The sequence below is a fragment of the Heteronotia binoei genome, chromosome 6 (assembly GCF_032191835.1).
Source record: "Heteronotia binoei isolate CCM8104 ecotype False Entrance Well chromosome 6, APGP_CSIRO_Hbin_v1, whole genome shotgun sequence".
NCBI classification, from domain to species: domain Eukaryota; kingdom Metazoa; phylum Chordata; class Lepidosauria; order Squamata; family Gekkonidae; genus Heteronotia; species Heteronotia binoei.
The window spans coordinates 70285525-70298718 of NC_083228.1; the positions used below are offsets into that span (position 1 = coordinate 70285525).

The 13194-nt window shown below is 41.9% G+C and overlaps 1 protein-coding gene across 4 annotated transcripts in view; it reads left to right on the forward strand.

Moving 5' to 3' along the window:
- The window catches only part of SORCS1 (sortilin related VPS10 domain containing receptor 1), a 763613-nt gene that overhangs the window by 679067 nt on the left and 71352 nt on the right, over positions 1-13194 (forward strand). For all 4 annotated transcript variants that reach the window (XR_009555572.1, XM_060241701.1, XM_060241700.1 and 1 more), the window contains exon 20: positions 12995-13128. Coding sequence is in view for 3 of the 4 variants with exons in the window: in XM_060241701.1 (XP_060097684.1) it covers positions 12995-13128 (134 nt within the window). In the remaining variant the exon portion in view is untranslated. The remainder of the gene's footprint in view (positions 1-12994; positions 13129-13194) is intronic.

Genomic DNA, 13194 nt, shown 5'->3' on the forward strand with positions numbered 1-13194 from the left:
TCCCAAGGTGGAAGAAAATAAAATGTTTTAAAATATTAAACACTGTAAATTTATAGATACCATCGTGCCAACCATCCCAATACTCTCTGAAAGCAAATAGACAAGATTCTGTCAAGCAGCAGGAAGTTGCTCTCTCTGCCTCTTATTTCTTCCCATCTTCATGAAAAGCTAGGAGAGTAAAGCCAAGTCTTGTTTGTAAAGGTCATTGCAAACAAACACAGAATGAGTTCTCCAGTAATATCTTTAGAGAGGCTCTGAAGGTCTCTGATAATATAAGGCCAAGCTGTCTGTGGCAATTCTGACAGAAGAAGATCCCACAGGGTCTCATCGTCATTGTGCTCTACTCTGTTTGCAAGCTAATGAGACGACTTGATGGAATAGGTGTTTGCTTACAAGCCACAAAGGAAGAGTCATTGACTGGGCCATTCCCTTCCTGTAATGGCTTTTTCCCACCAGATAATTTTATCAGTGCAGGTCAACATTGGAACAAAATGCAAAACAGCAAAGTGTTAACTAACATTCTCAAGGAGATGGCAAGCTTTACAGCTGTTCATGTGTCCTTTACAGATTCTGGGATCTAATTCATAAGAAGTCTTACAACTGTGGGATCGTGCTAGGCTGGGGGCTCAATGGTGCAGGTGTGGTTGCCATAGGTGTTTCTTTACTGTATTTATAGTTTATCTTTCTTACTAAGACTCAAATTGTTTAGTTTTGAGTTTTGCTATAACCATGTTAGTCAGAATATCAGTTCACTTGGCTGATTAGTGTATCTTCTTAAACACTCATGCTACAGAGGCTGCCAATGCATGCATGATCAATAAAGATACATTTTGAAAAAAAGCAATTGACATTTAAAAAGAAACTAATTTGATTTTCTTATATTTATCTTTAAAACTATCCATATTAGTTATTCAATTAATTCCTCACTTCTAGCAATTTCTAAGGAAAGACATTGCCAGTTGTAATCCTTTCTCCTAACAGGGATGGAATTCTCATAGGTAGTAAACTTTCTCCAGTATATCTTTCCTGACAAATTTTAGATAAATAGAAAAATGTCTGCCTATTTTATACATAAAATGGGCAAACAAGTGTTTTTCAAAGCCCACTAGCAGGCAATGGGCAGAGCAGAGGCTTGCTTTTGGCAGCTCAGTTAACAAGTAGCATGACAAACATATTTCTAATAGCTAGCTATGCCCCAATCTGTAGATGCCTAAATCCACAGATCAGAGTCAGTTACATACATAGAAATAACATTTTTCAGAAACTAGGGGAACACCTCAGGCTGGCAAAAAAACAAAAGAAAAGTTAAAACCATAAAAATAGAGGCAAGGATTTTTTTTTTTAAACATACCCAAACATAGGAACCATTGTCTGGGCAGCTCCAAATAACAAAGGAAATAGCTCTTAGGAAGCTATGGCAGGTAAAGATAAAGGCAGCTGATAAAGAAGGGGAAGGCAAGCAAGCAGAGGTGGAGGTCAGGAGAAGAGAAGCTGCGTTACTAGTTCTGCTACCTGACAGAAATGAAGCTGGATGAGCAGAAAGATAGTGGTGGTGGCTGGTATGGGGAAGAGGCAGTGCAGCATTTTTCTTTCTTTGACACAAAGGGAACGCAGACAAGGAGCGCTGGCTGGAAGAAGAGAAGGAGGAGGTGGCACTGCTTTTTGTTTGTCCAGTGAAAGTGCCTGAGCAAGAGATAAGGGTGGCTGGGACAATAAGGCTGGGTACAGACCAGAAGCTTCAGGCACATGGGAGGCCTCTCAAATCAGGCCGGTTCAAAATGCAGCAGAATATTCCCAGTCAGATGCTCCCGCATGAGTTGCCGGGCAGGGGGCGCTTTGGGGCGGTCATACAGCTGCTGCATACCATCCCCTTAGCACAGTTTGAGTTGTGTTTCCCCCCATTCATTTTAGTGGTCATGTGCATATGTGCTCACATGCTCCGTGGATATTTATTTTTTTTTAAAAAAAAGCTGGAAGTGGCTTGTGGTGGCCTAGTGGCATGTGGCAGAAGAATTTGCCACCACTTCATAAGTGATAGCTTTTTGAGCTGCCTCAGAGAGGCCGGAGGACAGGGTGAATGTAGAAGCATTACAGGTAGCAGATGTGCACATCTGTCCCTGTTTCAGCTTAAACTGCCAGTCTAGACCAAGCCTTAGAGGAGCTGCAACTCACACCCACTGCTGGAGGGAGAGGGGGAGGAGCAGGAGGAATTGTGACTTGCCTCCTGAGGAGGACAATGATAATGAGGCAACAATAAAAACTCACTCCAAAACCTCTGGCTGCAGCAGTTATCAAGGCACACTTCAAAATATTTACTCCCCCTTCACATAAACAAAGTGACTGTGCCCTGACTGTGCCCAAGGAAAATGAGCAAGCCATAATATGTGGGAAAATGTAAAGATTGACTCCAGTTGTTGTAGATAACAAGGGAAAAGTAATAGCAGCTGATGAAAAGAGAGAAGAAGAGGGAAGAGATTGGATTTATACCCTGCAATTCAGTCAGAGAAGCTTACAATCTCCTTTCCCTTCCTCTCTTCACAACAGACACCCTGTGAGGTAGGTGTGGCTGAAAGAGGTCTCAGAACTGCTCTTGAGAGAACAGCTCTCTTGAGAACTTGTGGCTAACTGAAGGTCACACCAGCAGCTATGTGTGAAGGAATGGAGAATCAAACTCAGGTCTCCCAGATTCGAGTCTGTGCACTTAACCATACTGGAAGAGAGGGCAAGCAAGCAAGTAAGCAGAGTTGAAAGTCAGGAAAAGAGGAGCTGGATTTCTGGTGCTGCTGCCCAGAAGAAATAAAGTTGGAGGTGGTCCATGGTGTTGTCTTCCTTTGACAGTGAGAGAAAACAGACAGTGGCAGTCACTGGAAGAGTAAAAGGAGAAGGTAGCAGGTAAAAACATGTGCTCACTCCAAACCCTCTGGCTGCAGAAGTGAATGAGACACCTTCAAAACATTTATGCCTCCTCTCACATGAACAAAGTTGCTGTGATCTCACCCTGATTGTTCCCAAAGGAAACAAACAAGCCATAATGGCAAAGTTGAACTTGTGGATCTTCAGACAAAAATCTGTAATCTTTCATTGAAATCTGCCTCCGTTCCTGAGGACTGGAAGGTAGCAAATGTCACCCCCATCTTTAAAAAGGGTTCCAGAGGAGATCTGGGAAATTACAGGCCAGTCAGTCTGACTTCAATACCGGGAAAGTTGGTAGAAACCATTATCAAGGACAGAATGAGTAGGCACATTGATGAACACAGGTTATTGAGGAAGACTCAGTATGGGTTCTGTAAGGGAAGATCTTGCCTGACTAACTTGTTACATTTCTTTGAGGGGGTGAACAAACATGTGGACAAAGGAGACCCAATAGATATTGTTTACCTTGACTTCCAGAAAGCTTTTGATAAAGTTCCTCATCAAAGGCTCCTTAGAAAGCTCAAGAGTCATGGAGTAAAAGGACAGGTCCTCTTGTGGATCAAAAACTGGCTAATTAATAGGAAGCAGAGAGTGAGTATAAATGGGCAGTCTTCACAGTGGAGGACGGTAAGCAGTAGAGTTCCGCAGGGCTCAGTACTGGGTCCCATGTTCTTATTCATAAATGATTTGGAGTTGAGAGTAAGCAGTGACGTGGCCAAGTTTGCAGATGACACTAAATTGTTCATGGTGGTGAGGAACAGAGAGGATTGTGAGGAACTCCAAAGGGATCTGTTGAGGCTGGGTGAGTGGGCGTCAATGTGGCAGATGAGGTTCAATGTGGCCAAGTGCAAAGTAATGCACATTGGGGCCAAGAATCCCAGCTACAAATACAAGTTGATGGGGTGTGAACTGGCAGAGACTGACCAAGAGAGAGATCTTGGGGTCGTGGTAGATAACCCACCGAAAATGTCAAGACAGTGTGCGATTGCAATAAAAAAGGCCAACACCATGCTGGGAATTATTAGGAAGGGAATTGAAAACAAATCAGCCAGTATCATAATGCCCCTGTATAAATCAATGGTGCGGTCTCATTTGGAATACTGTGTGCAATTCTGGTCACTGCACCTCAGAAAGGATATTATAGCATTGGAAAAAGTCCAGAAAAGGGCAACTAGAATGATTAAAGGGTTGAAACACTTTCCCTATGAAGAAAGGTTAAAATGCTTGGGGCTCTTTAGCTTGGAGAAACGTTGACTGCGGGGTGACATGATAGAGGTTTACAAGATTATGCATGGGATAGAGAAGGTAGAAAAAGAAGTACTTTTCTCCCTTTCTCACAATACAATACTTGTGGGCATTTGATGAAATTGCTGAGCAGTCGGGTTAGAACGGATAAAAGGAGGTACTTCTTCACCCAAAGGGTGATTAACATGTAGAATTCACTGCCACATGAGGTGGTAGCAGCTACAAGCATAGCCAGCTTCAAGAGGGGGTTAGATAAAAATATGGAGCAGAGGTCCATCAGTGGCTATTAGCCACAGTGTGTATATATATATATTTGGATTTTTATCCCACCCTATACTCTGAATCTCAGAGTCTCAGAGTGGTCACAATCTTCTCTACCTTCCCCCTCACAACAAACACCTTGTGAGGTAGGTGGGGCTGAGAGTGTTTTTATAGCAGCTGCCCTTTCAAGGACAGCTTCTATGAAAGCTATGGCTGACCCAAGGCCATCTCAGCAGGTGCAAGTGGAGGAGTCACACACCCCCACACAGAGAGAGAGAGAGAGAGAGAAACACAGTCTTCAGTGATTCTCATAGTCGCAGAAGTACAACCAAAACATTTGTTATTTTTGCACATTCCAAAACTGGTGGGGCAAAGTAAAGTATTGTGCAATACTGCCTGTGTTTCAGGATGTGCAAACAAAATAGTTGTTCTTATGCCTAGCAGACACAGCAGCTAAAAATATATTTTGAACCAACAGGAACAACTGTTTATGTAGAATCAGAGCAAGCTGCTGAGCTAACAGTGTGATCAGGGAAATATTTTGAAAAGCCAGATCTATCAATGCAATTGCATTCAATAGCAAGATCTGTCTAACTCTGCTGATTGGTAAACATCCTTGTTATTTATATTTCTCTCTCTCTCTCCTTCTGATCTACACAAACTCTAAGGAGAACAGCCATGAGCAAGATTAATGGCCAGATTTCCAAGTATTATTTACTTCTGTCAGTTTTTCAATTTTGATTAGACATAATAACTATGTTATATAGAAAGGTTTTTCAGTGCAGGTTGTAATTATATGTTAGAAGGAACATCCTCTCTATTGGCCATATATTAAATGTCAAACAGTATTGATGTGACCCAACACTGACACAGATGGAACTTTGTCTCTGATTTTAAATTCTGTGTCTATATGAATTCTATGCATATGTGGAAACCAAGGAAACAGTGGGTAATTGCAAATAAATTAAAATGATAATTGTCATAAAACAACATTCTTAAATTAGTGCAGATGAACATGTCTTCAGGGTGGTTTTCTTTGGATTTCAGAAGACCTATGAAAGTGGATATTGAACATGTCACATTAATCCATCTATGATACTTTACTGCCAAGTACACATTTACCTACCTAGCATTCATTCTTTACATATTTACATGCTGTGCATAGGATTGGATCCAGCACAGAGCTTGTGTGGGTGCTGGAACTTCCTCTCCCAGAATGTGACTTTCTGTAACCCCCACCTGTGGCAGCTCAAAATAGTCCCCAAAATCCTTCACTTGGAGGAGAGAGAACCCCAAGGAATAGGGGTTATTTTGCTCTGCGACAGGTGGTAGAATTTGAGAAATTTGCTTTTAGAAGTCCCTGTACTGGATTCAACCCATATTGTTTTCAGCTTGATGTAGAAGTCAAGCACGCCCACTCTATAACCTTTTTGGGTAAGGTTATAGAGCGGGCGGTGGCAATCCAGCTACAGGGATTCCTGGAGGACACTTCCACACTGAATCTATTCCAGTTTGGCTTTTGAACAGGTCACGGGATGGAGACCGTTCTGGTTGCTCTCATGGATGACCTCCTGCGACATCTGGATCGGGGTGGCTCAGCGGTGCTGCTATTATTGGACCTGTCAGCCGCTTTTGATACGATTGATCATCAGCTACTGAATGGCCGCCTTGCTGACATGGGGACTCAGGGGTCCGCCTTACAGTGGTTGACCTCCTTTCTCCAAGATCAGGGACAAAGGGTGGTGATAGGGGAGGAGTCATCCCAGAGGCACTCACTCACATGTGGTGTGCCTCAGGGTGTGGTTCTGTCCCCGATGTTATTTAACATCTATATGCGCCCCCTTGCCCAGATTGTCAGGAGGTATGGACTGGGTTGTCACCAATACGCAGACGACACCCAGCTCTATCTATTGATGGGTGGCCAGTCCGACTATATCCCAGAAAATCTGGACCTGGCTCTTCAAGCCGTAGCATCCTGGCTCAGGCTGAGTCGGCTGAAATTGAATGGAGATGGAGGTTCTCTTTCTGAGCCAGGGTGGTCCAAGGGGAGGGGTCCAGCAGCCAGCTCTAGGCGGGGTGCCATTGATACCAGCCCCTAAGGTCAAAAGCTTAGGCGTGCTCCTTGAGTCCTCCCTTACAATGGAAGCCCAGGTAGCAGCCACTATTAGATCTGCCTTTTTTCATCTTCGGTGGGTGCGGCAGCTGGCTCCTTTTCTGGAGCACAATGACTTAGCAATGGTGATCCATGCTACGGTCACCTCAAGAATAGATCACTGTAATGCTCTCTACATGGAGCTACCCTTGATGCTGACTCGGAAACTACAGTTAGTGCAGAACGCTGCGGCACGGCTGTTAATGAGACTTCCTCGATGGGAGCACATTCAGCCAGTGCTGAAAGAGCTGCATTGGCTACCTATTGTGTTCCGAATCAGTTTCAAGGTGTTGGTATTGACCTTTAAAGCCCTTTATGGTCAGGGACCTGTTTATCTGTGGGACCGCCTTTCCCCATATATCCCCCAGAGAGCACTGCGTTCAGGGACAAAAAATCTGCTGTCCACCCTTGGACCAAAGGAGGCCAGGTTGCGTTTGACACGAGCCAGGGCCTTCTCGGTGGCAGCACCAGAGTTGTGGAATGCTCTCCTGAGACCATAAGGGCCCTGTGGGACCTTCCTACATTCTGCAAGGCCTGTAAGGCTGAACTGTTTCGACAGGCCTTTGATGCTTAAACTGAGAGAGAGCTGCCACCTGACATCAGCTAGAGTTCCCGGTGACCAACCGCCTGAAAAGCAGAACCGCCAACATAGTAATGGTACAGCACCGTGGAATAGTTTTTAAATTTTAATTGTATTAATGTTTTATAGATTTTATTGACTTATTGTATTAAATCGTGTAAACGACTGTTGTAAGCTGCCCTGAGTCCACTTGCGGAGAGGGCGGGATAAAAGTCTAATGTAAATAAATAAATAAATAAAAGTAACTTATGGAATTTCAAAACTCAATAGATACTAGCAAAGTTGCAAGTTCACCAACTTTGGAAAACTTTAATTTTGGCAGCTAAACAAAAGTCTCATGTACATGGTGAGAAAATAGGAAGTATACCAATTCTGTGTATCTGCATAGTTCTTGCAAAAGCAAACTCTATTTTCTTAGGGTACCTTGAACAGATTTAAGTAGCAAAAATGACTAAAATAATAATAGTAATCCCAGTGCTATCAGAAAAAGTCATTCAGATTTTTCCTTGCTATGTCACATAGATAGTAGTACAACACCACCTACTGTTCCAAAGCTGTATTTTCAAAATTGCATTTTTGTTTGTTTTTTAGCACACTGGTGGTTGTAGTTAATCAGAATTACCTGCTTCACTGATTTGCTTTTAAACCAATATTAGAGAAGTAGTGGGAGTCTCAAAGGAGATGATATGTTATACACATGCTTCTTCGAAGGACCTTGTTGATTTGAACAACTTTTACGATAGCACAGAGAATATCTTTGCCTCAGTAAGAACTAAATGGTTTAATTTGTTCAGCCCTCACTTTAGATAAAATCAAAACATTGAGCATTCAATGGAATATTAAAAATCCAATTTTGGATATTTAATGAATGATTTCTAAGCAAATACTAATTTCACTGCAAACACTTACTGACAGGGGGAAAGAAGTTTCTTGAATGGACCAATGTGAGATGTTCTTGTACTATCTTGACCAACATATTTTATACCCAGCTTAACGTTTTAAAAAATCAGATATCCATTTCAAGCTATGTGCATGTCTGGCAGGATATCTGAGTATCCATGCTTTGTTTGTAATGGTTTCTACTAAGGCCTTTTTCACCTCTTAAGGTAAAACTGTATATCATTAAAATAGGATATGCGATCAATCTGTTGTTCCTTCTTTGTTTCAAGGAGGTAATGAAAGTGGAGGAATGTGGTGGATTTGTTCCTTTCGTTATCTGTTACCACACTTCATGCTGATAGAGGGAAATATGCTAAATTCAAGGGAAGGGTTAGCCATGAGTAGTTTATGGTTATTTGTTCCTCAGTGATACATGTGAACACAGATAAGCAATAACAAGTGCATAAAAAGGAAGAAAAAGAGTAGCTTCCAAGCCAGGGGTGGGGAACCTCCATCCCGAGGGCCACATGCAGCCCTCGAGGTCACTTAGTGTGGCCCTCGGGGATTGCTGGGCCGAACCGAGCCATGTGGCAGCCTCTCTGGGGACTGGCTGGCCAGCGAGGATTGGGGGGCCTAGCTGCACTGTGCAGCAGCCTCCCCAGGGTCAAGCAGGGATCACAGGGCCCAGATGTACTGTGCGGCAGCCTCCCTGGGGCCTGGCTGGCCGGCCAGAATTACTGTAGAACCTGGAAAAGTTACTGTCACAGTTCAGTTTGCACTTGATTATCCCAGATGGTGTGGCCTAATATACTAATGAGTGTGTGACCTAATATGCTAATATTAGGGGATGTGGTCTAATATGCTACTGAGTTCCTGCTGGGCTTTTTCTACAAAAAAACCTGGACCTAGGCATTTGCCTAGGATGGCGAGCCGGATGTATGTGTGTGTGTGCCAGATTAGGCTCTCCCCACATGACTTCAAATAGGAAAACAATTATTTGCATTAATTTTACTGGCCTGAATCATTCTCCCTCGACGGAGCACTGTTTTTTAAGTTGATACTTTTTTATGGCCCGCGAATGACATTATAAATATCCATATGGCCCTTGGCAGAAAAAAGGTCCCCCCCCCCCTGCTCTAAGCACTCATATAAGAACAGGAGCCATATGTAACATGTTGCTGTGAAATGCAGCACCAGTTTTATATAGTGTATGAATACTTCATAATAATAACACAGGGGTCAAATGATTAATTGTGTCATTGTGATTGACCACATTGACAGATACATATCCTGTATGATAGTTTCAGAGGATAGCCATGTTGGTCTGCAGTAGAAGAGCTTTAGAGACCAACAGGATTTGGGGGGCTATAAGGTTCCGAGAGACAAATCTACCTTCATCAGGGAGCTTTGACTCACAAAATCTTACATCCCCCCTCTTTTTTTTCTGTCTCTAAGGTGCTGCTGGACTCAAATCTAGCTATACTGTAAAATTTGTAAAGAAAATCTTACCTTGGAACACTTGGTTTCAAGGTCATTATCTTCATTTTATTTTCTTTAAAAATATATTCGAAATGAGAGACAGAGGGAAGTAGGGACAAGTTCAAGTGTAATTTTTCTGCTGTTTTGCAAATTATCTTTGCATAGGAAATAAGAGACAAGAGAAGGAACTTTACAGCTGGAATTACTGAAGATGCGAATAAGTGCTAGCAACAGATTCCTGCTGAGAATAGATACTTTACTGTTTATTTAAAGCAATCTCTCTAGCCTTTGTGGTGAATGTGATATTCTCTGACTGTTTGGATTTTATGAAAATACAACACCCTTATATTAACACTATCACTGCCTGCTGAGAATGTGGACTTTCTAAACCAAGTTATGATCCAAAGTGCCAAAAACTTTCTTATCCTTCAATCAGTTTTATTTATTAATTAAAATATTTATATCCCACATATCCTTGTGGTTCAAGGTAGCTTACAATAATACTTAAAAACTTCTTCAGTTTAAACCAAAAACAAAATAGCAACCCCTTAATCACTTCCCTCTCCCCCCCCTTAAAAGCCCTGGGGAACAGGCAGGCCTTGTAATACCTCCTGAAGATCTCCAATGAGGTGACCCCCCTCACTTCTTGAAGGCACCCCTTCCACAGAGCTGAAGCTATGAGGGAAAAGGCTGGGCTCTGGCTGATACCAAGATGGGCCACCCTAAGTGGTGGGATAGCCAAAGGCTGCCTGACTATCATAGTTGGCACACAGGGAAATAAGGAAAGAGACAGTCCTTCAAATATGTGGGTCCAGGTCATGAAATGTTTTAAAGGTCATAAGCAGGACCTCGAATTGAATTCAGAAAGATTGACAGCCAATATAGTTGTTTCAAAATGGGTAATATATATTCTCAGTGGCTAGCCTCTGACAATAGGTAGACTGCCATATTCTGGATCAGTTATAGGTTCCAGGCTGTTCTCAAGAGCAGCTCCCCATAGAGCAAGTTGCAGTAATCCAGCCATGAGGTTACAGAAGTATGAATCAGCGCAGCCAGTTCAGCTAAGTCTAGATAATGAGAGAATTAATGAATCAGATGCAGCTGATTAAAGGTGTTCCTGGGCACAAAGCCAACCTGCTTCCAAACACCAAGGCAGGATCCATGAGCAACCCCAAGTTCTTAACCTGCTCTGGAAAAACCAACATCACTCCCTAGGACAATCCATCTAGAATATCAGCCTTGCCTACCAGCATTAATTCTGTCTTTTCTGGATTCAGCTTCAATGTGTTCTTCCTTAGCCACCTGACTGCAGCCTTAAAGCACTTTCACTTGCTGTTGTAAGGCTACAGCCCTTAGATCCTTAATCCAGACTAGTTCCAGTGCCACTAATTCCAAAACCAATGGTTAGAATTAGACTATCCAGATGCGACGGGTTCCAAAGCAAAGGCATTGAATCAAAACACTGGCACTTTGTGTCAGTGTCCCAAGCAATGCAGCCGGAATTTTTGACCCCTTGGAATAACAGGTCAAAATGTGGGACGATACTTTGCATATTGTGACACACGTTACATTCTGAGTTTGAAATCTGCCAATCAAAGTGTTACCTGGATAGTTTGCAGAAATAAACAGTTTGTTTACATATTATTTTAAAAAGTTGATTGATAGAAAGGCTTTTATGCAAAACCATGGTTTAATTAAAATAATGATAGTTCTCAGGATTGTTCAAATGTTGGCAGTCCATGAACTATGATTTGTGAACATACATCAAACTGGGTCCTAAAACTATGATTTGATGTTTATTTATTAACCATAGTTTATCTTGCCTAGGGATTTATGTCATGTACAAATGCGGACATCCTGGCCTAATTCTGTCTTGTTTCCCAGCACTGTCTTCAATGTAATGTAGGCAAGGTTTTCCACTGCCTGGGACTCTGTTCAGGAGATGGGAGAAAAAGCTATGAATGATAGTCTGTAAGCCAAATATTTTTTTTTAAAAAAATCATGATTTTGTATTAAATCTGAACATCTTAGATTATTCATCTGCACATATAAAGCTGCTTTATCTCGAATTAGATCAATCTAAAATCTAGCACAGTAGTAACTACTCTAATTGGTATCAAATGACCAAGGTCTCATATGAAGGTATTTTCTACCACTGCTATTCAAGGTGATTTAATAGGAAATACTAGGGACTGAACCCAGAGCCTTCTAAGAAATTAAATTATTGTACATTTGACCCACTAAGCCTTTGTTGCCAAATGCCTGGTTCCAATTGGGAAACCCTGCCGTGCTCCCAATCCCTCCACAGTACTCATTGGAGCAGTGGGAGAGGAAATAGGGGTGGAAAGACATGATATCACTTTCAGCTAGGAAACCAGAAGTGACATTGTTGCAGCACACAGTGCTATAAGAGTTTCCCTGATGACTGCAGAGTGTTGGAGAAACCCTAGAGTGCCATGCAATGCCACTGAGATGTTGTGGCATTTCACAAAACTGTCACTAGGTCTCTCCCCCAACTCCAGTCTCCTACCAGTTACCAGCACTAGGCTAGCAATCCTGTTTACAGTGAAATCTACACATATGTTGGGTCTCAGGAGCAAAGTATGTATCACCATGACTATTAGGCACTCATTTCTTCCTTCAGTTGAGTAGTGTACCTATAGTTAAAAGTAAATAAATAAGATGTTTCCAATTGCAAGTTTCCTTGATTCTTCCTCTTGATAATGTACCCTATTATGGAACTTCCTAGGGTGGGCTGATTGATTCCTCTATGACTGTCCTTATGCCAAAATAATGGGGGGGTGCATCAAGGAATACAGTGAATCCAATCACATGGCCTGATGTTAAACGCTCAAGCAACATTCTCATTTCAACTCAAAAATGGCTATATAAATCAACAATGCTTAGAACATTACAAAGTCCCTACACAACAATCACTTCTGTGTAAGAAGCTGAAGTAACCTTGTGTATTGATTGTTATGTGTGGTGATCTTCCATGTGTATTTTGCTACGAGTGCATGAGCTTTAGTTGTCCATAGCTCCATAGTATGAGCATATGTAAGATCATACTGTGTATGAGCATGTGTAAGATTACACTCATGTGTAAGCAGCATGTGTAAGATCATACTGTGATCTATATCTAGGGATCGCAAACACAGAATACAGAATTTAATATTACCATTTTATTATAACAAAGTTGGAGTCCAGTATTTTTTATTATGTATTATGTATGAAGGGGGTGAAGTATAGATGACTGGGAGAGGCGATGGCAAACCACCCGCTAAAAGGTCTACTGTGAAAACATTGTGATGCGACGTCACCCCAGAGTCAGAAAAGACTGGTGCTTGCACAGGGGACTACCTTTACCTTTTTTTTTTTTTTTAATGAAGATGCTTGCAACACTTATTGAAGTTGAGAGAAGGACAGGACAAGATTAGAATATTAATGGACAAAACTAATTTACAATCCCCCCTCCTTGTTTTCAGGCCCTTTGGAACATGTCCATTTATCACTGCCCTTTGTAACAACAAAGAACAAAGAAGTTAATGCCACAGCAGTGCTATGGCCCAGTCAAGTTGGAACATTAACTTACATCTGGTGGTTTGGAAACAACACTGAGGTTTGTAGTTTATGCAGCTAAAATTAATTGTCAAATCATGACATAATAACATTATTGTGGAGCTTT